At 34.5% G+C, this 26699-nt stretch overlaps 6 protein-coding genes across 6 annotated transcripts; 2 read left to right on the top strand and 4 right to left on the bottom strand.

The window, feature by feature from the left end:
- Positions 1-6133: 6133 nt before the first annotated feature.
- LOC106132596 (esterase E4) lies at positions 6134-8641 on the bottom strand. Its single transcript, XM_013332046.2, has 3 exons — positions 8309-8641; positions 6704-8052; positions 6134-6390 (listed from the first exon to the last, which is right to left on the bottom strand). Exons 1-3 carry the CDS (start codon positions 8501-8503, stop codon positions 6156-6158), a joined length of 1779 nt encoding a protein of 592 aa, XP_013187500.2. The 5' UTR covers positions 8504-8641; the 3' UTR covers positions 6134-6155.
- An 803-nt stretch (positions 8642-9444) lies between these two features.
- Positions 9445-11832, bottom strand: LOC106132588 (esterase E4). The gene is made up of 3 exons (XM_013332038.2): positions 11546-11832; positions 9998-11355; positions 9445-9801 (listed from the first exon to the last, which is right to left on the bottom strand). Exons 1-3 carry the CDS (start codon positions 11726-11728, stop codon positions 9594-9596), a joined length of 1749 nt encoding a protein of 582 aa, XP_013187492.2. The 5' UTR covers positions 11729-11832; the 3' UTR covers positions 9445-9593.
- Positions 11833-12567: 735 nt separating this feature from the next.
- On the bottom strand, positions 12568-16493 carry LOC106132599 (juvenile hormone esterase). The gene is made up of 3 exons (XM_013332049.2): positions 16268-16493; positions 13767-15106; positions 12568-13446 (listed from the first exon to the last, which is right to left on the bottom strand). Exons 1-3 carry the CDS (start codon positions 16472-16474, stop codon positions 13233-13235), a joined length of 1761 nt encoding a protein of 586 aa, XP_013187503.2. The 5' UTR covers positions 16475-16493; the 3' UTR covers positions 12568-13232.
- On the top strand, positions 16476-19362 carry LOC132902889 (juvenile hormone esterase-like). Its single transcript, XM_060949757.1, has 4 exons — positions 16476-16486; positions 17182-17329; positions 17587-18869; positions 19164-19362. Exons 1-4 carry the CDS (start codon positions 16476-16478, stop codon positions 19360-19362), a joined length of 1641 nt encoding a protein of 546 aa, XP_060805740.1.
- A 1719-nt stretch (positions 19363-21081) lies between these two features.
- Positions 21082-22933, bottom strand: LOC132902888 (juvenile hormone esterase-like). The gene is made up of 2 exons (XM_060949756.1): positions 22708-22933; positions 21082-21546 (listed from the first exon to the last, which is right to left on the bottom strand). Exons 1-2 carry the CDS (start codon positions 22912-22914, stop codon positions 21082-21084), a joined length of 672 nt encoding a protein of 223 aa, XP_060805739.1. The 5' UTR covers positions 22915-22933.
- Positions 22934-23583: 650 nt separating this feature from the next.
- On the top strand, positions 23584-25802 carry LOC106132519 (juvenile hormone esterase-like). Its single transcript, XM_013331964.2, has 3 exons — positions 23584-23769; positions 24027-25309; positions 25604-25802. Exons 1-3 carry the CDS (start codon positions 23584-23586, stop codon positions 25800-25802), a joined length of 1668 nt encoding a protein of 555 aa, XP_013187418.2.
- Positions 25803-26699: the final 897 nt, after the last annotated feature.

The raw sequence follows: 26699 nt of genomic DNA, 5'->3' as shown, positions 1-26699 counted from the left end.
TACTCATTCTCCTGGCGATTGTCCACTGGCTTTTCCCTCAGGCACCTCTTACGACATATCCAAGGTGTAGGCAAACGGAAATGCATGGGGAACGTGGCTAAAAACGAATTAGTCTACAGTATCCTGATAGAAAGGGTAAGAAAATACATATAATCAGGTCTATATCCCTTGCGGGGTAGACAGAGCCAACAGTCTTGGAAATACTGATAGGCCACGTTCAGCTGTTTGGTTTAATGATAGAATTGAGATTTATATATAGTGACAGGTTGCTAGCCTGTCGCCTAAAAGAAGAATTCCAAGTTTATAAGCCTATTATTTAGTCGCCTTTTGCAACATCCATGGGAAAGAGATGGAGTGGTCTTATTCTTTTTTCTATTGGTGACGGGAACCACACGGCATAGAAAGGAATACCTAATAAAAAGGGATTTATTGTACCTACTTGTTTGTTTAATTGAAACTACAGGAATTCTGTCGTTTTTTGATTTGCACGCAATTTTCTGCGTCGAATAAATCTCAGAAGCAAATTACTCACGACATCACATTTACCGGTCACTTCTATAAGCATGTAAATAAAAAATGAGTACCTAATATAGAGAGACAAGTGCCAACTTGATCCATCCATCCAGCAGTATGTTACGTATCACCCGTATCACATAATTACGGGAACCAGGAAATGATGGGGGCGTGACGAACACTTACCCGCTTGTTACCGTTCTGCAACGTAATCTAATTGCGTATTATGTAAGTAGTATTTGTACCGAGTAACTTATAATTAAGTGCACAATAAGTGCGTTATGACTTTTTTTATAAGCAAGAGTTTTGGACGCTTTGTTTCGGTTTGTAACAGCGTTCGTATGCCGTTTTTGTTCCCATTCTATGGTTCGTCATTCTCCACACATAAAAATTCGCGTCGAGCATGTAAACGCGAATTTTTATGTGATTTGATCAGCGCCACCTAGTGGTAACGCGATGGAACTAATGCAATTCCATACAAATTCGTGCTCGACGCGTTTGATCGAGTAAAACTCGCACTAACCGCTCTGATGTTAGTCCCGGTTGCGTCCTCACTTATAAAATATAAATTACACGAATTGAGGTAGCCTCGAAGTAAGTTCGAGACTTGTGTTACGAGATACTAACTCAACGATACTATTTTATAATAATATCTATCTATATATCTATCTATATCTATATAAGATAAACATCCAAGACCCAGGCCAATCAGAGAAAGTTCGTTGCTCATCATGCCCTGGCCGGGATTCGAACCCGGGACCTCCGGTGTCACAGACAAGCGTACTACCGCTGCGCCACAGAGACAGATAACAATCTGTAGAGAAACGCGGAGTACATTTATAACTTGCCATCCTGGATTAGGTAAGATCTTGTTTTTTCACGAAGCGACTTCTGTCTTTTCCATATCAGCAGGGGTAGGTACTTATCTATTGGGCCATGGTTTCACATCAGTTGATTGGAATTTAAACTAATGTTCCGCTACATAAGTCTCGAAGGAGTCGTTGTTTGTTTTATTGTTATCACCAAAAAACATATTAGGATCAATAATTGCCCTATTTTGAAGTAAAACTTATTTTTTCGTTATTATTGTAATGGTTATTGATTGTCTAATTTACATCATGGCCTGAAAATTGCCACCCTCGGTGTAATTTAGGGGTGGACGAAATCACGACGCAACTACGAGGGTTGTCGTGTTTGGCTCACCTACAGCAGATTGTTGTGCGTGCATATACGAGTAACCTAAATCTCCTGTAAAATCACATTACTTAGCATGATAATTAAATATACCTAAATAAATAAAAAAAACAATACGATAAATAAATAAAATAAAAGAAAAAAGTCTTAAACCAGCTATCTATTTTTTGATAGCTAGATGATGGATCTCTAAAAGGACGTAATCACTAGGTTTACTAAATTGCACCATACCTTTTCAGTCCGAAAACCTAGTGATAACGTCCATTTAGAGATCCATTCCATCATCTACTTATAAAAAAATAGATAGCTGGTTTAAGATTTTCTTTTATTTTATTTATTTATCGTATGGCTTTATGTCTCCTCTTAACCTCTTGGATCCACTGCTTTCAGGTACACTACGCTTACCTACGCTATAGCGTCCTCAGTAAATAATATAAATCGTTCCTTTTCATGTGGTATTTTGTTAGCTTGGCTTTTTAAAGTTGTTTACCATTACTTTGGTCTTGGGTAATTTTCCATATTATACGAAAGTCTGCTCTTCTATAAGAATAATTCTCTTTTTAAAGCTGTTGAAGTATTTTCCAGTAGAATGTGTATAAACAAAAACCTGTTTTCTGCCTGTTATCGTTGTTATATAACGGCAATCTGGGTTACACTTGCCATACCAGTTCTAAGGCTGCGTTTCAATGTACTGATCCAAAAACAGATTTATTATGGCCTATCTGAGGGTGCATGCAAACTAACTAACCGATTTCTGTACTTGAAATATATTGTGAAAACATCGATATGGAGATCTATTTAAAACCAACAGTAGCAAAAATAATTAAATTTGTCTGTAAGTTTGTACTGGCAACACTATTGCTTCGATATGCGGTTTTCTTTTATGTTTTTGGCTTAAAAGTGGAGTACATTTGCTAAGGAGCAGTATAGGCTGTTTTTTTTTGTTATATGGCGGACGAAGTTTGTCGAGTTCACGCAAACGGACGAGTGGACGGGTTAAAGGTAGTTGCAAATAATTAATTTGTTTAGGCAAATAATTTGAGTTCAAATTAGAATTAATTGCATTGTTAGTACGTTTGTGTGGGCGGCAATTAGCTATGATATAAGATTACGTGATCCACCTATTAAATGCAATTTTATAAAACAACTATACAAAATGTAGATAGTTTATGTATTATGATTTTATTGGTTGTATTTGTTCTAATGTGTATGTATAATTCTTTACTTGCTTCTGCGCAGCAGATTCGTTCCTGTGGGACTTTATAGAAAAACTAAGTTAATGTTTCTTAACTCCTGAAGGTTTTGTCTACCTATGTGCTTAAAATCATCAAAATCGGACTTATGGGCTTTGAGTTTAGTAGACAAAAAATATGATACAAAAGTTTTTTTTTTTACTCTTATTAGTACGATATCTAGTATGGTTATCCGGCGTTAAACAAAGGCCACGTTTTCCTAAAAATTCCCAACGGTGCGAAACCTAATGCAAAAGTTAGTATCAAAATATAGAACGAGCGACGTTTTCAACTGCCGCCTGTCCACGGCAGTGTCACTTCAGTGGACTTAGGGCACCCTCACACTGGGCGTCTTTCGAGTGTCCGTCTTGCTAGCGTATATGCGGCGTGCACCTACGTACGATGCACATGTATACAGCTACTTCGACGCTGTGCCGACGCTGCGTAGACAAACTAAATAGAGGTATTAAGTATCTTAGCCGTGGGGTTCCAGGCATGTGCCGTGTGGTTCCCGGCACCAATACAAAAGAGAAAAAGAATAGGACCACTCTAGCTTGGCTAGCAACCTGTCACTATTCGAATCTCAATTCTATCTTAAAGTCAAATAGCTGAACGTGGCCTATCAGTCCGCTCAGGACTGTTGGCTCTGTCTACCCCGGACAAGGGACATAGACGTGTTTATATGTATGTATGTAAGTATCTTAGCTGCTTAGGTGCTACCAAAAAGACCCCGAGTATTTGGGGCCCCTTAATTCCCAAGAACCGTGACGCTATGTAATTACAGCTGTCTGATTTGATGTTTGATGCATGATCAGTGCATGGCTAATAGAATACGGTTTGTGGAATAATCCACTGCAGTGCAAAACCATCAATTTATTTTGAACTATATTATGCCTCTGGTTTCGCGCGCGCTTATTGTTATTTATCACAAAGAGCAAGGGAGTATTGGTATTGTAATGCCAATGGAAAGTTATGTTGTGTGGCCAGCAAACCGTCAATCTAAATCTTAATCCCATCATTGAGCTGTTCAGCTATTTGAGTCTTTGCGAATATCGGGTCTTTTTACCCATGTAAGGAATAAAGAATAGTAATCATGTAGGCATTAAATTGTGTTATTTTTTTGTTTGCGCTACTCCCACTTAGGTAATCTCCAAAACATTGAACAGAAATAATTTAAATCTATTTAACAGATTTAGTGTGAAAATGTAATAAACATACATATACGCTCACATACTATATTAATATGAAGAAATGTGATGGTATGGAATGGAATTCATGGATTATTTATGTATGCGAAATTGTTGCGGGGATAGACAGGTGATGAATGACGAATGTAACAATCGCCGTAATAATGTAGGCACACGGAAAGAAATGATTTACAAAGGCCTAAACGGAATATGTAAGTGACTAATTTAATGCTATGTTCCTGCAATAATATAAAAAAGAGTAGTAAAAAAGGATCGTTTTATTCAGTTAAATTAGGACGTTATTTTCAGAGACCTACGAGTTTTGTAACTACGCGGAAAGCTTAAGTTCCATGTATGATTTGTATATTACCTATTCGATATTGTTCATTTCTGTAGACTTTCAATATTTGATTGTTTTTGTTGTTAACGCCAACTAGCGGCAAGTAGCAAGAACAAAGTATTAAGCGTGCGCCATCTGTCGTCGAAAAGAGCAGCTACAACATTTAGCCTGACGATACAGATGGCGTTACCAGTATAAATTCAGATAATTAGATCCAGAATAAACAATGTTGTCTCCTATTGGTTCTGCCTGCTCCGTTTCATTTTAATTATGCTACAGATGTGATATGTGTATTAGTTGTTTTATTCTTATAAGTAAAAAAGTATAACTGCTGAAAACTAGATAATTATTTTTGCGGAAAATATTCAAGGACTAATGATTGTTCTACCTAAGATGATAAGTTTAAACAGGTACTAAATTTTTTCATACCTTACAATTGATTGATGATAAACAGTATCATACAAAGATTTATCGTCATGGTATAGAAATACTCAGTCATGTCACAGTTTCCCAGAAATTTACTAGTGATCAGACAAGTACCTACTCAGTCTCAACTTAGACATACGACCTCTGTATCACGGCAGAACTAGCGGTTGGTATTCCTCTTCATCTCATACGGCAAATACCTACTTGTACAATTTATACAAGCACCTGCGATATTGAATAGGTAAGTTATTTGTCATGAAATAATTTGTTAAAAAAACAACAATTTTCTTACGGCGAGGGGCGACAACATTATAAGTAATCTAAAGTTTCAAACAACTGGATGTGTAAACAAGATCCCATATGGGTAAGGTTCCCCTGCAAATTTTGTGGAGGTTAGATGGGTGTCCTTCGTGTAAAAACTGATACCTTTGATAGGTATCTGATACCTGTTATAGATCAACCCTGGGCTCCACTCCAGACAGGTATGGACGTACATACGTACAACCCTTTTGGTCGCATCATGTATTTTTTTTATTTTTATTTCTATGTTTAAGAATGAAAATGTTATGTTACATCTTGCGCCAAATAAAGATTTTTCTTTCTTTCTTTCTTTCTTTCTTTCTTCTTACATACATACATACATATGGTCACGTCTATATCCCTTGCGGGGTAGACAGAGCCATAGTCTTGAGAAGACTGAATGGCCACGCTCAGCTATTTGGCTTAATGATAGAATTGAGATTAAAATAGTGACAGGTTGCTAACCCATCGCCTAAAAAAGAATCCCAAGATTGTAAGCCTATCTCTTAGTCGCCTTTTACGACATCCATGGGAAAGAGATCGAGTGGTCCTATTATTTTTTGTATTGGTGCCGGGAACCACACGGCACAAAAGAGGAATCCCAAGTTTATAAGCCTATACCTTAGTCGGCTTTTACGACATCCGTGGGAAAGACATGGAGTGGTCCTATTCTTTATTGTAATGGTGCCGGGAACCACACGGCACTGCCGGGAACCACACGGCACTGCCGGGAACCACACGGCACGGTATGGACGTAACTGTAACTAGCGCCAGGAGGATGGTGATTGAACAAAAATTCTTTGAAACCTCAAGTCAAACAAAGAAACGAGGCTTCTACCACAATATAAACAAATTTGGTAGAGCTAGATATTAAACAAAATATATAAATATGGATATTTGATAAAACAATTCAATAAAATGATCACACAAACTCCTTCAAGTTAAAAAAAAAAGTTGTTATATTCAAAACTCATCTCTAGCTACGTTATACTTTACTATCCCATCGTTATCTGCCATTCTGGAATATTTTTCCAGAAAAATATTCCAAAAGTCTTCTCGGATACCCAGGGGATCTTCTTTCATCTTTAGTTTCTTGTTTATGTGCAAGTAGTTCAACCTTCCTGTATCTTTTCTCACTGGTTGCCAAATGAAGTCTTTCAGTACATTATCCTGAATTTTCCGTTTCGGAGTTGGATCTCTGTAAGTAGTAAGTTTTTAGATTTAAGACGTTATGAGTGATAACACTGAGTACTTATTTACCACCTTATTCCACTTTTTCTGAGGCGTGTCTCTGTCTTTCGGTATTTTTATTGATTAGTAAGTAGTTACAATTATAAAAAGTAAACAACCTAATACTCCAAACACATTTCTCGGGTCTTACTCTATTTATAAAACAAAAACTATATATACTAATAAAAAATAAATGTTTTGACAAGTTTTATATGTGACCTCGTAGTACTCAGTAGTTTTATTTTTGAACCTGAAAGTAAAGACTTGAATGAGCAACTTACCCTATTTTGGCAAAATTTGTCCACATGCGAACCATTTTCTTCAATACTTTAATTTCAGTCGGTTCAGAGTCTAGTTTTATTAAAGGTGTATATTTTTTATAAATTCTAGAGCATAAATGAAGATAGCACAGCTCATCGGTTATTGTTGCTCCTTTATTTTCCAAATCAGCCATGGCCAATTTAGTTATATGAATGGTATTTTCATTGAGCATTCCATATAAATCAAACACATAGTAAAATACTGGAGATATTAATTCATGGCTTAACTTTTTTGCTGCAGTGTTTAAAGCATAAATTTGTAAAGCATCACCTATATAATTACCGTATTTCAATATGTTTCTCGAATTAATAGATTCATCGTCAAAATAAAATTTACGAACTTCGCCAATTGCCTGTTCATATGCAGTGCTATTTATATCAAATCTAAATCCAGGTCTTATAGGGAAGTTAAAGAAAAATTCCTCATTCTGCGTTTCTATTGCTCCCGGGCGAAATAGATAAGGTGATGCTAAATCCAGTCCCTCATTAGAATTGAATCCAACAAGCACGGGTACATCGTTAACTACTTTGCTTTTTTCTGGATAACTTGTAATCAAAGCACCTCGATATTGAGGTTCAATGACTGGAGCAAAAGGAGACATTGCCATTTGATATGTTTCCAGCGGTTCAGAGTAAACAACGTCAGCTTCATGTGATAATAAAATATTGGCGTCAACATTTTGGAGTTCTTCTAGTAATGTTTTAGTATTTGCCGCGGTAATATTAACTAGTTCTGCAAGTTTTAATGTAGCTCGTTTAGGATTTGGATGAAATATTGTAGATTCTAGCGCACTCCCACTTTGCATTATGACAGCATTGAATACTCCACGAGCTTGTTTAATGTAGAGAAGTAGGTTGGCTATAACTGCACCTCCTCTGTTGCCCATTATTGTGACTCGATTTGGGTCTCCACCGAATTTGTTAATATTGTTCTTTATCCATTCTAAACCTAATATGAAATCCCTAATGCCATTGTTGCCTGGTATAACTTCATCTTCTGTAGTCAAATATCCTAGGATACCAAGTCGATGACTGATGGTAACAACAATAACGTCCTCTTCCATAAAAAATACTGGAGCATATGTCTTGGTTCCATTAAATCCAGTTCTAAAGTTATCATTATAATCAAACACCACTACTGGTTTAGATCCTTTAAGGTCTGGAGTAAAAACGTTGACATAAAGACAGTCTTCTGATCCAGATATCCCGAATGGTTCTCCTAATCGCATACGAGAGTTAAGTTGTAAGCATGTTGGTTTGTTCTCATGAGCATCATAAGTTCCTTCCCAGCCATTGTGAGCAATTGGAGGCTGAAATTTTGAATATGTAAATACATAAAATTCTAAGTATAAAATTTTGCATCAATTGAGTTTAGAATCTTCGTTATTTACCGGAATAACATCTCTTTACAAACGAAAAAAAATAATATCGAATCTTTGGCCAATATAATCGTTTTTATTATATTAAAAATAGACACTTTTAAAGAGAGACTGGCTAATCTTCCTTTCCAAGAATTTTGGTCAAGAGTTAATAAGTATATTTTTTTTTTGAAGAATCATAAATTACCTTAAATCTCAAATCCCCCGTGGGTGGCGCTGCATAAGGTACTCCTTTAAAAGCATAATAGTTTTGTTTCTTTACGAGAGTACTTTCCACAGTCCCGGATAATAATCCTTGTTCTAATTCCACTTTAACTGTTTCAACATCAGCAGAAATACTTAATTCAATACATATGAATGCTACAAATACAATACGTTTCATTTTGTCTAAACCAATAAAATGAGAATTAGACACTTAATTTATAATGTTTATTTTTTTTATTTATTTTCTGTGCAAAAAAGATGATTATTTAATTGATATTATTTCTATACTGATTGGTTAGTAAAGTAGAGACTGATAAGAGTGTACCTACGTGTACTTTAAGCATTATCTTTGATAATAATTTACTATCAGTTTGTCGGTTTTAACCGGGAATTTCCTTCTGGTAATCCATTACATGAATTATGAGTATTTGATTACACCAATGTTAAGATAAATTTAGTTAAATTCTGTATCGAAAGTATTTATGAGAATAAATGTTGTAATGGATATTTAATAAAATATGAAAATGGGCAATATACTAAACTAACGCCTTACTTAACTTTAAATATTCTGACTTAAATGGGTAACATTAAATCATATCGCTTGCACAGTAAATTATACTAATAATTTATAAAAAAAAATCCTTATAAATTAAAAACAAAAGAATAATAATAAGATTTTCTTTGGCATTTGTTGTTTACTTAGAATGTTAGTTTTATGCGATATTTTCCTTTTTATTTATAAGTATTTCTATCCAATTTGGTATTTATCCTTTGATTTAGATCCTGTCACGATTGCTTTGCTCTAATCTCCCTAGATTATGGCTGAAAAAGCGGGTAATTGAAGGATACCTATTTTTATTGTATGTCTACTAATACATAAAAATGTTTGCAACATCCGAAAGGGTAAATATGAAGATCTGTTATACATAATATTTAAGACCTTGTTGTACTCATATTATTCAAATAAAAGTTTGAATTTTGAATTTATTTTTATCCTCTTAACGTTTGTCCCTTTTGTCCTTATTTATGTATATTTGAGGATACTTTAAATAGCTGATAAATGTGCATCGTATTGAAAGAGAATATCTGCTTGAATATAAACTTCATATATAACACACATCAGATTAACTCTTACTTTATTAAAATAAAAAACATGAGAAATTCGTTTGTTTCACATTAAATGCATCAAATTACAGTTATTGTGACATTACAGACTTTGAAAAACCATTTTATTTTTATTTGTAAAATGAGAAATCTTTTTTTTTCTACTAAAGTTCATCCTTCTCAGTGTCATCGTCCTTTATGACACCGTCTACTGCGAGATTTCTGTATTTTTCTATGAAATTGTCCCAAAACGTGACAATTTCATCATTGATTTTCTTCTTCATTTCTGGATCTTCATTGATAAGCAAAGTATCTCTGTTTTCCTTGGTTGCTGGCGTCCACTTAAAATCTCCTCCAGATGGGTTTGGATCTCTGAAAAGTAAAAAAAACTAAGCATTATGGAACTGCCTTTTTACTGAACTATTGTTTTAAAATTCAAAGAAAACTACAGGTATATTTTTAATTAGCCAATACCGAAATGAAAGCAAGTATGAAGCAGAATTCGGTATTTGAAATCATCATATCATATATAGAACATTATGTACAAGAAAAAAAAATTAATACTAACCTTGTTTTAGCAAAATTGGTCCACATTTTAACCATATGTCTCAAAACCTTCATATCATCCGAGTCCTCTTCTTTCAACGCCTGAACGTAAGCCTTTTTGATAGGTTTACACACAAACAAGTAACACAAATCATCTGATATAGTCGCTCCCCAGGTACCATCGATAGTTGCGGCGTCCTTTAGAGCAAGCTGTTTCCTGTAGTTAAATTCCCCACTATAGTCAAAAGTGTAATAGTACACAGGAGCTTTAGATGCATTAACATACTGTTTAACTGTGTAATCCAAAGGATACATGCCCAGCATATCAGTCAAATAAGTAACATATTCGGACATACCCCCCACTCTCACGTATCCTTCCTCAAAAAAGTAGTCTTTCAATTCTTTGATTACCTCAAAATATTTATTATGGGTTACTTCAAAATGATAGTTAACTCTTATCGGAAAAACTAAAAGTAAATCGCGATCAGCAAATGTCAGGAATTGAGGTCGCTTGTAGTATCTTTCGCATAGTTCTATACCTTCTCTGGAGTTGCGACCGATCATGATAGGAATATCAATGTTGATTTCACTTTCGTCTGGCAGTTTTGTTATTATGGCATCAGGATGATCATGTTCTATGATTGGACCGAATGATATAACACCTATTTGTTTAGCTCGTGGTTCATCAGCATGAACTGCATAGTCTTCATTTTCAGTTAGTATCTCTGACGAGAAGTCATCGAACACTTTTAGTAAAGACGTACTAGTTTTTGCCGGTCTTTCCAGTTTTTCAGCTAAAGCCATGGCTCTCTTTTTACCATCACCATTGAAAAACGATGATCCCCAGGAAGTAGTACCCTGTATTATTGCACCACTAAATAATCCTTTTGCTTTCGGAGAATGTAACAATATATCAACTATAACACCACCACCGTCACTTCCCATCAGTGTTATTTTATCTGAGTTTCCACCGAAATATTTGATATTTTGTTTGATCCAATTGACGGCCAATATCACATCCCTGATTCCATTATTTCCAGGTAATAATTCATCTTCAAAAGATAAGAATCCCAAAACTCCTACTCGATGTTGAATAGTTACTATGATTACGTCTTCATTCATAAAGAAGTCAGGCCCGAACTCTTTGGACGAATTGTGGGACATTTTGAAATTCTCGTTGTATAGGAATACTATAACTGGAAGATCAAGGGGTTGATCATTTGGAAGTCGGGGAGTATGTATACTCAGGTATAGACAGTCTTCAGTTCCACAAAATCCATATTTCTCTCGACTTCTTATTGATAGGTTTTGTTGTGCACATGGTTTCTTTTCTTTCTTAGCTTTTAAAATATCACTCCATCCTGGATGGGGTTTCGGGGGCTGAAAATTAATTAAAATTGAGTGTTAAATATTTTATAAATAACAAAGATTTTTATTCGACGATTAATATCGAATACACTAACGGCTATTGTTGGTTATTAAAATTAAGTTGTTTTTGTTATTATGAGTAAAAAAAATTGTTTGATTATATGTATGAAAATTACAACATAATAAATGATAACAAACTTACCATAAACCTTAGTTTACCGACAGGTGGCTCCGCGTACGGAATACCCATAAACGAATAATACTTTTCATTATTAATTATAGACTTCACTTCCACACCGGCAATTTTTCCACTTTCTGTTTCAACAATAATGTCTCCATTTACTATTACTACGATACAACCCAAAATTATAAGATACCCAGTCATTTTACTAGCAATTACAAAGAAATCGTTTGTTTGAACCAAAAAATTACTAGTGGGACATGACGTGTCCTTAATGATAAACAATCAATACTAATCTCTATGTAATACTCAACATGTGTGACAGTTATATTATTATCTATTATTAGTGATAATAACACTGGATAAAGAATTATGGCTTATTATCTTGGTAACGGTAGTGAAAGCCAATTACCTTATAGGTATACAAATATTATTATGAAAATCATGCAAAATGTTGCTTTAAACATTCTTTTTTATATACAGGCTGACTTTTAATTCAACTGCATAAATTTAACTGTTAAGTGTACTCATCTTAAGGATATTTAAAAACGTTAAAAGAAAAATATCGGTTCATATTTCAGAAAGTACGAAAAAAAATAAAAGTATTTAAATACACGATCCTAAATACGTAATATCACCCCGGCCGGCGGAAAAGCGACGCGTAAGATTCAGAGGTCAACGACACAATTCATTCAGCTCAGCGATCTCGTCAACTCTGTACTTTACTTGATCTTGATACTAGAAAAAAAAATTATTTTTCAAACATTTATTTACATGTTAAGTTTTAATTTCTTTTTGTAGTATTGGTCTTTAATAAAGCGTGTGACGTAGTTTTTGAGAGTTTTTTAAATGTGAAAATGATGACATTTAAATTAAATAAAAATAGGCTCAAACGGCTCAGAAGCATGGGTATAGTCTATGTTTAAAAGGATGCAGTTGTTTTAAATGTCACCCTGTATATAATTTTACACCGTATCTTTTGAATCTTGTTTTTTAAAGGAAATTAATATTTTAGCAAATAGGATAAAATATTTAGTCACATATTAACTTTAGAAAGATTTATTGATTTTACTTACAATACAAATAAAAAAATTTGTTTCATTCCAAAAAAGTAGATAGCTTTTTTTTGAGATGGTAATAATTAATTCAAAAGTCTGATAAGAAGGTTACATTCTAAAATAACGCTAGTTGAAAGGCAAAATGTCGTGTGGATCCCGGCACCAATAGATAAAAGAATAGGACCACTCCATCGCTTTCCCATGCATGCCATAATAGGCGACTAAAGGGAAATGCTCATAGACTTGGGATTCTTATTTTAGGCGATGGGCAAGCAACCTGTCTCTATTTGAATCTCAATTCTATCATTAAGCCAAACAGTTAAACGTGGGCTATCAATCTTTTTGTATCAATCTTTATTTTTTCAAAATGGAATCCCAAGTTTGTAAGGATTCCCATGGATGTCGGAAAAGGCGACTAAGGGCCTATCCCTTAGTCGCCTTTTACGACATGCATGGGAAGAAAGAGATGGAGGGGTCCTATTCTTTTTTGTATTGGTGCCGGTAACCACACGGCACTGCCGGGAACCACACGGCTTAAATTTAAATTGATGATATTAATAAATGTTTAAGCACATGTGTTAAGAAAAAAATCTATCAAATAGGTTTTTTTTTAACACACTAGATCATTTTACGTTTATTATAACTCTGGTTCACAGTTCATCATTTTTATTCTTTGATTCTGTAATTAATTTACTTTTACTTCCCCATTTAAATATAAATTGATCCCAAAACTCGAATCTGTCTTGGTATAAATTTGATTTAATTTCTAAAGTTTTGTCAATGTGTAAATATTGTTTTGTGTCCAATTTATAATGAGGCCATTTGAATCCCTCAAGTAATGTGTCGTCATCTGGCGTGGGATCACTGAAAGAAAAAAAAAATAACAATTAATTAATTAGAGATTTATTGTAATTACGCCATATCACAGTATCCATTATAGCATTTTTATATAATGTTGTTAAATTGTGTTGTGCTCTGTACATAATGAGAGTAATCTTCTAATGTAATGACTTCAAAAATTATTAACTTTATCGTAAAGAAAAAAAATGTTTTAACTGACGATTTGTATGTCGTAAGAGTAACATTCTTGTCCCTAAACCCGAAGTCTATAAAAATAATGTAATATATTTTTATTCTTAATGTATGTATAATAATATTTGCAAATTGCCAATCAAAAAACATACCCATATTTTGCAAAATTAGCCCACATTCTGACCATCTTAATTCGTATATTGTCTTCTTCTGATAAAGACTTGTGATGTCTCAAATATGCTTCTTTCAAACTTGGGCATTTAAATAAATAACACAATTCGTCTCCAGAAGCAGCTCCCCATGTTCCCTCTTCTACAGTCGAAAGCTTCATAATATTATTTTTATTTTCATTCAACTCACTGTAGTAATCAAAATAATAATAATACACCGGGTTCGAAGATTTGTTACTATACATTTTAGCAGTGTAATCCACATTATACGAAATGGCAACATCACCGATGTAAGATATATATTCAGCAACATCTTTCACGTGCACTTTGCTGCTGCGAAAGTAGAAATTCTTTATATCATCTATCGCTTTATAAAAATCTTCATGAACAGGATCAAGTTTGAAATTTAGACGAACTGGCATCATAAATGGAAAGTCCTTATCAACATATGTAAGATATCTCGGCTCAATAAGATATTGGAATGATGATTCGAGTCCTTCACGAGAGTTAAAACCAATCATTACAGGCATATTTATATCATTCGTAGATTTTTCTGGATATTCAGTTATTAAGCCATCAGATTGCCTCTCAACTATGGGACCAAATGGTTGAATACCTCTCTGAGTTTCTTTGAAATAATCTTTCGGGCTTGCATGTATGTCTCTACTTAACAGTTTTACAGGTGTCAAGTTTCTAAGGAATGACACAAGATTGGTTGGGCTACTTGTACTAAATTTTAATATTTTACCCAGTTCGAACGCTCGCTGCCGAGCTCCTTCTTGTAGGCACGCTGTTGATAAGGCCGAACCACTTTGCAAAATTGCAGAGTTAAATAATTCTCGTGCATTGGAATGAATCAATAAATCTACAGCCGCCGCACCACCTTGCACTCCCATTAAGGTAATTTTGTTACGATCTCCTCCAAAGTGTTCTATATTATTTTTTATCCATTTTAAGCCTTCAACTATATCTTTTAATCCAGAGTTTCCGGGCACACTTTCATCCTCCAAAGAAAGAAAGCCAAATACGGACAGTCGGTGACTAATAGTAACAATCAATACATTTTCTTCGATAAAAAAATCTGGAGTATAATCCTTTGTTTTGTTGTGAGAGATTGCGAAATTCTCGTTGTAGACAAACACAATTACAGGGCGTTTGTTTTGATCTAAGTCGGGTGTGAAAATATCCAGATAAAGGCAGTCTTCTGACCCGTAGACCCCCAAACTTTGACCCTTTTTTATGTTGGTGTTATACTGGACACATGCTTGTTTTTCCTTAGTCGCTTTCAGAACGCCGTCCCAAGATTTAATAGGTTGTGGAGGCTGGAAAAATCGGTTACTCAATTATTACCAATATAAGAAGTCTTATTAATGCTTTTAACAATAAAATTGCACGAAATGAAAATTCTATTTGAGAGAAAATGTATTATTCATTTAAAATACGATTCGATATTGGAATATTTTCCAATCAACGTAAGAGCAAGTGCAATCCTATACGTATGAAAAAAGAGGCTTTTACGCCACTCTCAGTATTTATACACAATGTTTTAGTTTTATTATAAAAGTTTTCGTTCAAAATAGTTGTCTGGTAGATAACGCTTTTAACATGGAGTCGGCCTATTGTGCTCTTCAAATTGTATTTCATGCAATAAGGATCAAATGAATAAAATATTAGGCTGGCATGTTCTTAAAACATGAGATTTTGGAATGGACTACGTGTTTTCTACTACAACTTTCCGCTCAAGTCCTCGTGTATCTGAAATTATTTAATATCGTTATACGACTATATTTGCAATTCGTTGCACGTTTATAGAGTAAACTCTGCATCCGAATCTCTCTCAATAAACATTTGAACCAACTTCTTAATCTTTTACAATGGCTGAATTAATAAGATGCATCACCATTATAAGAAATTATATGAAAAATGACACTTTTGAAAAAAAAGAAAAATCTTTTATTCGAAACATTCTATGTTCTAATAAAATTTTGGTAATAATAAAATTTATCGTCTTTGTATTACCTACTGTTTCATCTTTCTTACTCCGCAGTAGCTTACAGCGAAATCATTAGCGGTAACAAACATAAATATAATCACGTCCTTATCCCTTAAAAGGTAGAGTTCACATTCAGCTGTATGGCCCAAAGATGGAATTGAGATTCAAATAGTTTTACTATAGGTATTGATTGCAAGATTTATTAATTTACATGAAAAAGAAGAAAGAGTTTATGAAACTTTTCTTTGGAATTTTGACAAAGATAATTTTTATTAAAATGAGACTTGTTTTTAAAAAGTAATTCTATTTCTTTTTGAGAAAGCATGTTGAATTGCAATTTTACATCAAGTACATACGTAAGTAAGACCTATTTTTATTTCATTAAATTTTGTAACCTTAAAATTAGTGTGTATTAAAAAATGTTTTATTTTTGTATGTATTTTTTTGCATAAAAATTTTTACCTATGAATATAAATTTTTTATCACATACCAAGAATCTCAAATCGTTGACTGGTGGTCTCGCGAAAGGTATTCCCATGAACCCATAGTACTGAGTATCACGAATCAGAGTCCTCAAAGTGGTCCCTTCTACCCTGCCATGTGTGGTCATTACTTCTGGCACTTTGCCCCCCGTCATAAACACGGGTGCTATTAATAAAACAATAACAAGGACGGACATAACGCATAATTTCGACATTATGGTAGCATGGTAAGTACAGAAATGAGTGTTATCGCCTATCAGAATTAATATCAGTCGTAAAATTATTGATATTAGGAATTAACGATACTCCTTGATTCTAACCTCGTAAAATGAATGGGTTTAGTGCCGCTATAAAACATTTTGGACCAAACATTCGCTAAGTGATTATATTTATAATTATTATTTGTATAATCACTTAGCGTATTTTCACGTCTTTATTGTATTTTTAAAAATAACATACCTTCTTATAGTCACGTCTAAATCCTTTCCGGGGTAGACAGAGCTAACAGTCTTGAAAAGACTGATAGGCCACGTTCAGCTGTGTGTTAACAATGGAATTGAGAATCAAATAGTGACAGGTTATCCCAATTTTATTAGCCTATCCCTTAGTCGCTCTTTATGACAATCATAGGAAAGAGAGAGAGTGGTCCTATTCTAATGTGCCGCGAACCACACGGCTAAATATTAATGTTTAAAAATAATATACTGTATAAAAATCTTTGTTTGAAGAAACATTGCATGGTTATTAATTTGTTTAATATGACGTGGAATCAACTTGATACATATACAGAATCTTTAATTTCGCAATATTTCCTCAAATGCAAAGAACTAAAGTGAAACAAAACTCTAAAAACGTAAAGTTGGGTTTTATTATAAAGTCAAGTTATGTGTCCATGTTCTATAATTTTGTTCGTAATATTCAGCTATGGACGTGGTGATAAAATACATGTGAATCTTGGAAACTGTATAGTTATTGGCAGAAAATTTAACACGATATTTGACAACAGATCGTATGCAAGTTTTTGGGATATACCGTATGGGGTATCACCCGTAGGAGAGTTGAGGTTTAAGGTAAAAGTATATATTTATCTTATTAATTTCATGGATTTCTTCTTTTATTATGAATACTTTTTGTTGTTGTAAATGACATTTTAATTTAAGGCAAAAGTTTATATCTACTAAGTATACTTAACCATTTTATTTTACTTTTTTCTATTTTTAAACAAATTATATTAACATACATATATAAAAATCAAGTTTTTATCCGTTACGGGGAAGACAGAGCCAACAGTCTTGAAAAGAATGCAAGGCAAAAATATAATTTCCAGCCACCAAAAGCTACACAACTCTGCACTAACGGCACATCAGACCACAGCTCTGCAAATAGAAAAACGTGCGCGCGTCAGTTCGAAGAGGATTGCCTTCATCTCTCCATACACATGCCGATATCCGATAAACAAACACATATGCCTGTCTTAGTTTGGACGCACGAAGATTCTACTCATCATGGCCCAGATTTCCTCATAGACGAAGGTTTGATTGTAGTATCCGTCTCATTCAGAACGGCAATACTCGGATTTCTAAACACTGAAGACGATTTCGCCCAAGGCAATATGGGAGGCAAAGATATATTACTAGCCCTGAAATGGATCAGAGATAACATCAGCCATTTCAATGGAAATCCGAACGAGGTGACAGTAGTTGGATCGGAGAAAAGTGCCGTTTTGGTTGCCTCTTTGTTACTGTCCCCCGCGGCAGAAGGTTTATTCGCCAGAGTTATCATACAAGGTGGATCGGCGTTATCCCCGGCAGATTACCGAAATTACAATTTCGATGTCGCCAATAAATTATATCGGAATCTTTACGGACCATTCGAGAAATTGAATCGAACGAGGCTTTATGAATTACTTTCAAATACTCTTGTTGATACTTTGTTATTGGCATCACGAGATCTGTTTGATAGCACGGAAGTTAGAGACGCTCAAAGGTTGATCAATAATTTCGGCCCTACTGTTGAGAGGACAAGGAACTTTTTTATGAATAAAACTCCTTTATCAGTTTACAAACGAAAACTCGCTAATAACAACGTCGAGGTAATGATGGGATATACGAGTTTGGAGTCCCTTTACAAATTGCAGGGGTTTGAGAAGAATAGGCAGCTTTTGAAGTATTTAAATTATAACTTCCAATACGTATTACCGTTCGAAGGCTCAAAGGACGAATATGGTTCGAAGAGGTATCGTGAGATAAGACGAAGGATAATGGATTTTTATTTCGTTAATGGCACGATAGGGGAGGGGAGCTTGAGGCGGTATGCGAAATACGTCTCGGATCAAGTGATTTATCCGTTGCTTCGTCAGGCGAGGCTCCATACGGAGGGATCAAGTGACAATGTTTACCTGTATAGATTTTCTTTTAAGGGAGTGTTGAATGTCGTTTGGAACATTACTGTGCCGGGTTTAGATTGGCGCGGGGCGACAGCTGGGGACGAAATCTGCTACCTATTCAAGTGCAAATCAGTAAACGACGCTTACAATAGCACCGGCGTCTCGGATGAAAGGCACTTCATTAAGAAAATTGCGAGATTATTGGCGAATTTCGTTAAATTTGGGTAGGTAATGGTTCTCATTCTTTACTGCAGAATAGCGGTTGTTTGGTGTAAAATTTAATTCAAATGAACAGTAAATTGTTATGGAAATTAGATGGTTAAATAATCTTTTCTTTTTACTCAAGTAACGATTTCTTTTTGATTATCTATCAAGTGTAACTAACTTGTTATATTTTTAAATTATCGAAATAATCATCTGGTTTGTGTTTTGTTGTCGTTTTTTTAAGTTTTTATTCTGTATCATATAAATAATTTAAACAATAACATTGCAATACATACAATATAAATTTGTTTCAGCAACCCAACGCCGATCAAGGAAGACGATGTCTTAGGTGATCTTGAGTGGTTACCGCTTCAGCGACACAAAGTAGCCCAAGTTCTCAGTCTAGGTCGAAAACTAAAACTGCTCAATGTTCCCGAACTCCAAAGAATGGAGTTTTGGGATCGCTTGCAAACTGATTTTTTCGCCGACAAACTCCCAAAAGATGAACTTTAAGTGACATTTGTATCGGGGAAATTACTTCGCAGAAGTTTCTGGATTGACAGATTTGGACAGAGTTAGGTACTTTATTTATTTCTGGAAAACAAACTTGGTCAATTAGAGCTGCCCACGGTTTAAAGTGCACCATTTAAATTTGTTTTGCAAATAAGTTTAAATTAATACAAATGCTTAGAGTTTCTTTTCTGTTTGAGTCATTTTGAGTAAATGAATAGCTATTTAAGGAAGACTGCACATTCAGGGAATTGAATGTGTAACGATATTCCAATAATGGCTTAGTTGCCCATGCAAAGGAGGTCAGATAAGATCTGTGTGTAAAAAATTGACGCACCTATTCCAAGATCCAGGTCAAAAAGTGCTCGATGTTCCGCTCCAGGGTGAGTGATGATGTAACCGGGAGAAACGCTAGAAGGAAGAAGACTGTCTATTTTATTTCATAACAACTTAATTTAACAATTGCACAAATAGAAGAGATATCTCTTTATTCGAGATAATAATCTTAATAATAATATATATATTTGCTCTTTTATCGAAAATGAAAAGGATAAATCTGAATATGGCCTGTTAGTCTCTCAAGACTGCTGAGTCTGTCTATCCCGCAAAGGATATAGACGTGATTATATGAATGACTGAATGAATGAAAAGGATAAAGTTGTAAATAAGGCTCCCAAAATATCAATCATTACAAGTTCGCCCAATATAAACGAGGCTTAAGCATCGCAAGCATTAGTGTTACTATGTCATTAGTTTCTCTTCATTAGCGAAACAGCAATTAAGTAATTGCTCCGTTTATACTGACAGAAAGCCGGCTTTTATGTAGTTTGAGAAGATTCGATAGAATCACTAATTACGTTGAGAAGAACATAATTAAGTTGTGTCTAAGAAAAAAAATAGTCCACATCTACTATGGTTAATTGGGAAAGTACTTGCACGATCAAATGAAAGGGTATAAAATAAGACACCTAGGAATTAAGAAAATATAAATATAATGCACATTGATGCGGTATGTCACATTTTTACAGACATCAGACATTTTCCATTTTTTACATATCAATTTGTCATTCCACCTATTCTCAAATATTTTTAAGTTGTATGTATCATACTGGTTTGTTAGAGATGAAAAAAGACTGTGCGTGCTAGTTGCTTCTCTTTCCCAGCAGATGGTAAAAGTCAAACAAGGGAAAGACTTTTCTTTCATTCTTTTCTACATTAATGGCTTCCACCGGATTTCCGATGTTCATGCCAATGTCATGGTTTGAAAAGGCACGAAGTTACGAAATTGATCAATAGAATTTATAACATCTGAAACATAAAAAGACAAACACAATCAGAAGAAATGCCAAGCAATGTCATGGATTTATAGGTTTATAAAGATATAGAAAATAAAAGAAGCGTGGCTTCGTAGTCTGCATGTTTATTTCAGAATATTTTTTTACATCGGATCGGAATCGGAAATACACAGAGTATAAAAAAAGTGCATATCGGTAAAATCATAACCATGACATCTAGTGCAAATCGGTGGAACTACAACGCAATCAATACATTTCGATGCGTGTCCATTCTTAATATGTTCACAGAAAATAATTAGATGGCGCTGTCGATAAACAGTCTTTAAAGGCGTTTTTATTTAGGTATTGGGTTAGTTACCTGTCGCTATCTGGCTCTTAATGAAACGGCTTCTTTTCTCGTCGGTTGGCTTTGTTTACCCCGTGCGGGCTATTGCCGTTGTTGCATCAACAGAAAATAAAGTAACTGCAGAGATTTATGAAGTCGAAACAAGCGCAAAAGTAAATTCGTAATTTTTATCCATTTTAAGCCTTCAACTATATCTTTTAATCCAGAGTTTCCGGGCACACTTTCATCCTCCAAAGAAAGAAAGCCAAATACGGACAGTCGGTGACTAATAGTAACAATCAATACATTTTCTTCGATAAAAAAATCTGGAGTATAATCCTTTGTTTTGTTGTGAGAGATTGCGAAATTCTCGTTGTAGACAAACACAATTACAGGGCGTTTGTTTTGATCTAAGTCGGGTGTGAAAATATCCAGATAAAGGCAGTCTTCTGACCCGTAGACCCCCAAACTTTGACCCTTTTTTATGTTGGTGTTATACTGGACACATGCTTGTTTTTCCTTAGTCGCTTTCAGAACGCCGTCCCAAGATTTAATAGGTTGTGGAGGCTGGAAAAATCGGTTACTCAATTATTACCAATATAAGAAGTCTTATTAATGCTTTTAACAATAAAATTGCACGAAATGAAAATTCTATTTGAGAGAAAATGTATTATTCATTTAAAATACGATTCGATATTGGAATATTTTCCAATCAACGTAAGAGCAAGTGCAATCCTATACGTATGAAAAAAGAGGCTTTTACGCCACTCTCAGTATTTATACACAATGTTTTAGTTTTATTATAAAAGTTTTCGTTCAAAATAGTTGTCTGGTAGATAACGCTTTTAACATGGAGTCGGCCTATTGTGCTCTTCAAATTGTATTTCATGCAATAAGGATCAAATGAATAAAATATTAGGCTGGCATGTTCTTAAAACATGAGATTTTGGAATGGACTACGTGTTTTCTACTACAACTTTCCGCTCAAGTCCTCGTGTATCTGAAATTATTTAATATCGTTATACGACTATATTTGCAATTCGTTGCACGTTTATAGAGTAAACTCTGCATCCGAATCTCTCTCAATAAACATTTGAACCAACTTCTTAATCTTTTACAATGGCTGAATTAATAAGATGCATCACCATTATAAGAAATTATATGAAAAATGACACTTTTGAAAAAAAAGAAAAATCTTTTATTCGAAACATTCTATGTTCTAATAAAATTTTGGTAATAATAAAATTTATCGTCTTTGTATTACTTACTGTTTCATCTTTCTTACTCCGCAGTAGCTTACAGCGAAATCATTAGCGGTAACAAACATAAATATAATCACGTCCTTATCCCTTAAAAGGTAGAGTTCACATTCAGCTGTATGGCCCAAAGATGGAATTGAGATTCAAATAGTTTTACTATAGGTATTGATTGCAAGATTTATTAATTTACATGAAAAAGAAGAAAGAGTTTATGAAACTTTTCTTTGGAATTTTGACAAAGATAATTTTTATTAAAATGAGACTTGTTTTTAAAAAGTAATTCTATTTCTTTTTGAGAAAGCATGTTGAATTGCAATTTTACATCAAGTACATACGTAAGTAAGACCTATTTTTATTTCATTAAATTTTGTAACCTTAAAATTAGTGTGTATTAAAAAATGTTTTATTTTTGTATGTATTTTTTTGCATAAAAATTTTTACCTATGAATATAAATTTTTTATCACATACCAAGAATCTCAAATCGTTGACTGGTGGTCTCGCGAAAGGTATTCCCATGAACCCATAGTACTGAGTATCACGAATCAGAGTCCTCAAAGTGGTCCCTTCTACCCTGCCATGTGTGGTCATTACTTCTGGCACTTTGCCCCCCGTCATAAACACGGGTGCTATTAATAAAACAATAACAAGGACGGACATAACGCATAATTTCGACATTATGGTAGCATGGTAAGTACAGAAATGAGTGTTATCGCCTATCAGAATTAATATCAGTCGTAAAATTATTGATATTAGGAATTAACGATACTCCTTGATTCTAACCTCGTAAAATGAATGGGTTTAGTGCCGCTATAAAACATTTTGGACCAAACATTCGCTAAGTGATTATATTTATAATTATTATTTGTATAATCACTTAGCGTATTTTCACGTCTTTATTGTATTTTTAAAAATAACATACCTTCTTATAGTCACGTCTAAATCCTTTCCGGGGTAGACAGAGCTAACAGTCTTGAAAAGACTGATAGGCCACGTTCAGCTGTGTGTTAACAATGGAATTGAGAATCAAATAGTGACAGGTTATCCCAATTTTATTAGCCTATCCCTTAGTCGCTCTTTATGACAATCATAGGAAAGAGAGAGAGTGGTCCTATTCTAATGTGCCGCGAACCACACGGCTAAATATTAATGTTTAAAAATAATATACTGTATAAAAATCTTTGTTTGAAGAAACATTGCATGGTTATTAATTTGTTTAATATGACGTGGAATCAACTTGATACATATACAGAATCTTTAATTTCGCAATATTTCCTCAAATGCAAAGAACTAAAGTGAAACAAAACTCTAAAAACGTAAAGTTGGGTTTTATTATAAAGTCAAGTTATGTGTCCATGTTCTATAATTTTGTTCGTAATATTCAGCTATGGACGTGGTGATAAAATACATGTGAATCTTGGAAACTGTATAGTTATTGGCAGAAAATTTAACACGATATTTGACAACAGATCGTATGCAAGTTTTTGGGATATACCGTATGGGGTATCACCCGTAGGAGAGTTGAGGTTTAAGGTAAAAGTATATATTTATCTTATTAATTTCATGGATTTCTTCTTTTATTATGAATACTTTTTGTTGTTGTAAATGACATTTTAATTTAAGGCAAAAGTTTATATCTACTAAGTATACTTAACCATTTTATTTTACTTTTTTCTATTTTTAAACAAATTATATTAACATACATATATAAAAATCAAGTTTTTATCCGTTACGGGGAAGACAGAGCCAACAGTCTTGAAAAGAATGCAAGGCAAAAATATAATTTCCAGCCACCAAAAGCTACACAACTCTGCACTAACGGCACATCAGACCACAGCTCTGCAAATAGAAAAACGTGCGCGCGTCAGTTCGAAGAGGATTGCCTTCATCTCTCCATACACATGCCGATATCCGATAAACAAACACATATGCCTGTCTTAGTTTGGACGCACGAAGATTCTACTCATCATGGCCCAGATTTCCTCATAGACGAAGGTTTGATTGTAGTATCCGTCTCATTCAGAACGGCAATACTCGGATTTCTAAACACTGAAGACGATTTCGCCCAAGGCAATATGGGAGGCAAAGATATATTACTAGCCCTGAAATGGATCAGAGATAACATCAGCCATTTCAATGGAAATCCGAACGAGGTGACAGTAGTTGGATCGGAGAAAAGTGCCGTTTTGGTTGCCTCTTTGTTACTGTCCCCCGCGGCAGAAGGTTTATTCGCCAGAGTTATCATACAAGGTGGATCGGCGTTATCCCCGGCAGATTACCGAAATTACAATTTCGATGTCGCCAATAAATTATATCGGAATCTTTACGGACCATTCGAGAAATTGAATCGAACGAGGCTTTATGAATTACTTTCAAATACTCTTGTTGATACTTTGTTATTGGCATCACGAGATCTGTTTGATAGCACGGAAGTTAGAGACGCTCAAAGGTTGATCAATAATTTCGGCCCTACTGTTGAGAGGACAAGGAACTTTTTTATGAATAAAACTCCTTTATCAGTTTACAAACGAAAACTCGCTAATAACAACGTCGAGGTAATGATGGGATATACGAGTTTGGAGTCCCTTTACAAATTGCAGGGGTTTGAGAAGAATAGGCAGCTTTTGAAGTATTTAAATTATAACTTCCAATACGTATTACCGTTCGAAGGCTCAAAGGACGAATATGGTTCGAAGAGGTATCGTGAGATAAGACGAAGGATAATGGATTTTTATTTCGTTAATGGCACGATAGGGGAGGGGAGCTTGAGGCGGTATGCGAAATACGTCTCGGATCAAGTGATTTATCCGTTGCTTCGTCAGGCGAGGCTCCATACGGAGGGATCAAGTGACAATGTTTACCTGTATAGATTTTCTTTTAAGGGAGTGTTGAATGTCGTTTGGAACATTACTGTGCCGGGTTTAGATTGGCGCGGGGCGACAGCTGGGGACGAAATCTGCTACCTATTCAAGTGCAAATCAGTAAACGACGCTTACAATAGCACCGGCGTCTCGGATGAAAGGCACTTCATTAAGAAAATTGCGAGATTATTGGCGAATTTCGTTAAATTTGGGTAGGTAATGGTTCTCATTCTTTACTGCAGAATAGCGGTTGTTTGGTGTAAAATTTAATTCAAATGAACAGTAAATTGTTATGGAAATTAGATGGTTAAATAATCTTTTCTTTTTACTCAAGTAACGATTTCTTTTTGATTATCTATCAAGTGTAACTAACTTGTTATATTTTTAAATTATCGAAATAATCATCTGGTTTGTGTTTTGTTGTCGTTTTTTTAAGTTTTTATTCTGTATCATATAAATAATTTAAACAATAACATTGCAATACATACAATATAAATTTGTTTCAGCAACCCAACGCCGATCAAGGAAGACGATGTCTTAGGTGATCTTGAGTGGTTACCGCTTCAGCGACACAAAGTAGCCCAAGTTCTCAGTCTAGGTCGAAAACTAAAACTGCTCAATGTTCCCGAACTCCAAAGAATGGAGTTTTGGGATCGCTTGCAAACTGATTTTTTCGCCGACAAACTCCCAAAAGATGAACTTTAAGTGACATTTGTATCGGGGAAATTACTTCGCAGAAGTTTCTGGATTGACAGATTTGGACAGAGTTAGGTACTTTATTTATTTCTGGAAAACAAACTTGGTCAATTAGAGCTGCCCACGGTTTAAAGTGCACCATTTAAATTTGTTTTGCAAATAAGTTTAAATTAATACAAATGCTTAGAGTTTCTTTTCTGTTTGAGTCATTTTGAGTAAATGAATAGCTATTTAAGGAAGACTGCACATTCAGGGAATTGAATGTGTAACGATATTCCAATAATGGCTTAGTTGCCCATGCAAAGGAGGTCAGATAAGATCTGTGTGTAAAAAATTGACGCACCTATTCCAAGATCCAGGTCAAAAAGTGCTCGATGTTCCGCTCCAGGGTGAGTGATGATGTAACCGGGAGAAACGCTAGAAGGAAGAAGACTGTCTATTTTATTTCATAACAACTTAATTTAACAATTGCACAAATAGAAGAGATATCTCTTTATTCGAGATAATAATCTTAATAATAATATATATATTTGCTCTTTTATCGAAAATGAAAAGGATAAATCTGAATATGGCCTGTTAGTCTCTCAAGACTGCTGAGTCTGTCTATCCCGCAAAGGATATAGACGTGATTATATGAATGACTGAATGAATGAAAAGGATAAAGTTGTAAATAAGGCTCCCAAAATATCAATCATTACAAGTTCGCCCAATATGAACGAGGCTTAAGCATCGCAAGCATTAGTGTTACTATGTCATTAGTTTCTCTTCATTAGCGAAACAGCAATTAAGTAATTGCTCCGTTTATACTGACAGAAAGCCGGCTTTTATGTAGTTTGAGAAGATTCGATAGAATCACTAATTACGTTGAGAAGAACATAATTAAGTTGTGTCTAAGAAAAAAAATAG

This window comes from Amyelois transitella, chromosome 19 (assembly GCF_032362555.1).
Source record: "Amyelois transitella isolate CPQ chromosome 19, ilAmyTran1.1, whole genome shotgun sequence".
Taxonomy (NCBI): Eukaryota; Metazoa; Arthropoda; class Insecta; order Lepidoptera; family Pyralidae; genus Amyelois; species Amyelois transitella.
Note: the sequence above shows the minus strand (reverse complement) of the source record. Positions and strands in the feature narration are given on the sequence as shown.

Coding starts and splice junctions, on each gene's coding strand:
- LOC106132596 (XM_013332046.2), bottom strand. CDS start 8,503: ATGAAACGTATTGTATTTGTAGCATTCATATGTATTGAATTAAGTATT. Junction 8,053..8,308: donor CGGGGGATTTGAGATTTAAG/GTAATTTATGAT, acceptor TCAAAATTTCAG/CCTCCAATTGCTCACAATGG. Junction 6,391..6,703: donor ACAAATTTTGCCAAAATAGG/GTAAGTTGCTCA, acceptor TACTACTTACAG/AGATCCAACTCCGAAACGGA.
- LOC106132588 (XM_013332038.2), bottom strand. CDS start 11,728: ATGACTGGGTATCTTATAATTTTGGGTTGTATCGTAGTAATAGTAAAT. Junction 11,356..11,545: donor TCGGTAAACTAAGGTTTATG/GTAAGTTTGTTA, acceptor ATTAATTTTCAG/CCCCCGAAACCCCATCCAGG. Junction 9,802..9,997: donor ACCAATTTTGCTAAAACAAG/GTTAGTATTAAT, acceptor TTTACTTTTCAG/AGATCCAAACCCATCTGGAG.
- LOC106132599 (XM_013332049.2), bottom strand. CDS start 16,474: ATGTCGAAATTATGCGTTATGTCCGTCCTTGTTATTGTTTTATTAATA. Junction 15,107..16,267: donor TCAACGATTTGAGATTCTTG/GTATGTGATAAA, acceptor CGATTTTTCCAG/CCTCCACAACCTATTAAATC. Junction 13,447..13,766: donor GCTAATTTTGCAAAATATGG/GTATGTTTTTTG, acceptor TTTTTCTTTCAG/TGATCCCACGCCAGATGACG.
- LOC132902889 (XM_060949757.1), top strand. Junction 17,330..17,586: donor TAGGAGAGTTGAGGTTTAAG/GTAAAAGTATAT, acceptor TATAATTTCCAG/CCACCAAAAGCTACACAACT. Junction 18,870..19,163: donor GCGAATTTCGTTAAATTTGG/GTAGGTAATGGT, acceptor AATTTGTTTCAG/CAACCCAACGCCGATCAAGG.
- LOC132902888 (XM_060949756.1), bottom strand. CDS start 22,914: ATGTCGAAATTATGCGTTATGTCCGTCCTTGTTATTGTTTTATTAATA. Junction 21,547..22,707: donor TCAACGATTTGAGATTCTTG/GTATGTGATAAA, acceptor CGATTTTTCCAG/CCTCCACAACCTATTAAATC.
- LOC106132519 (XM_013331964.2), top strand. CDS start 23,584: ATGTGTCCATGTTCTATAATTTTGTTCGTAATATTCAGCTATGGACGT. Junction 23,770..24,026: donor TAGGAGAGTTGAGGTTTAAG/GTAAAAGTATAT, acceptor TATAATTTCCAG/CCACCAAAAGCTACACAACT. Junction 25,310..25,603: donor GCGAATTTCGTTAAATTTGG/GTAGGTAATGGT, acceptor AATTTGTTTCAG/CAACCCAACGCCGATCAAGG.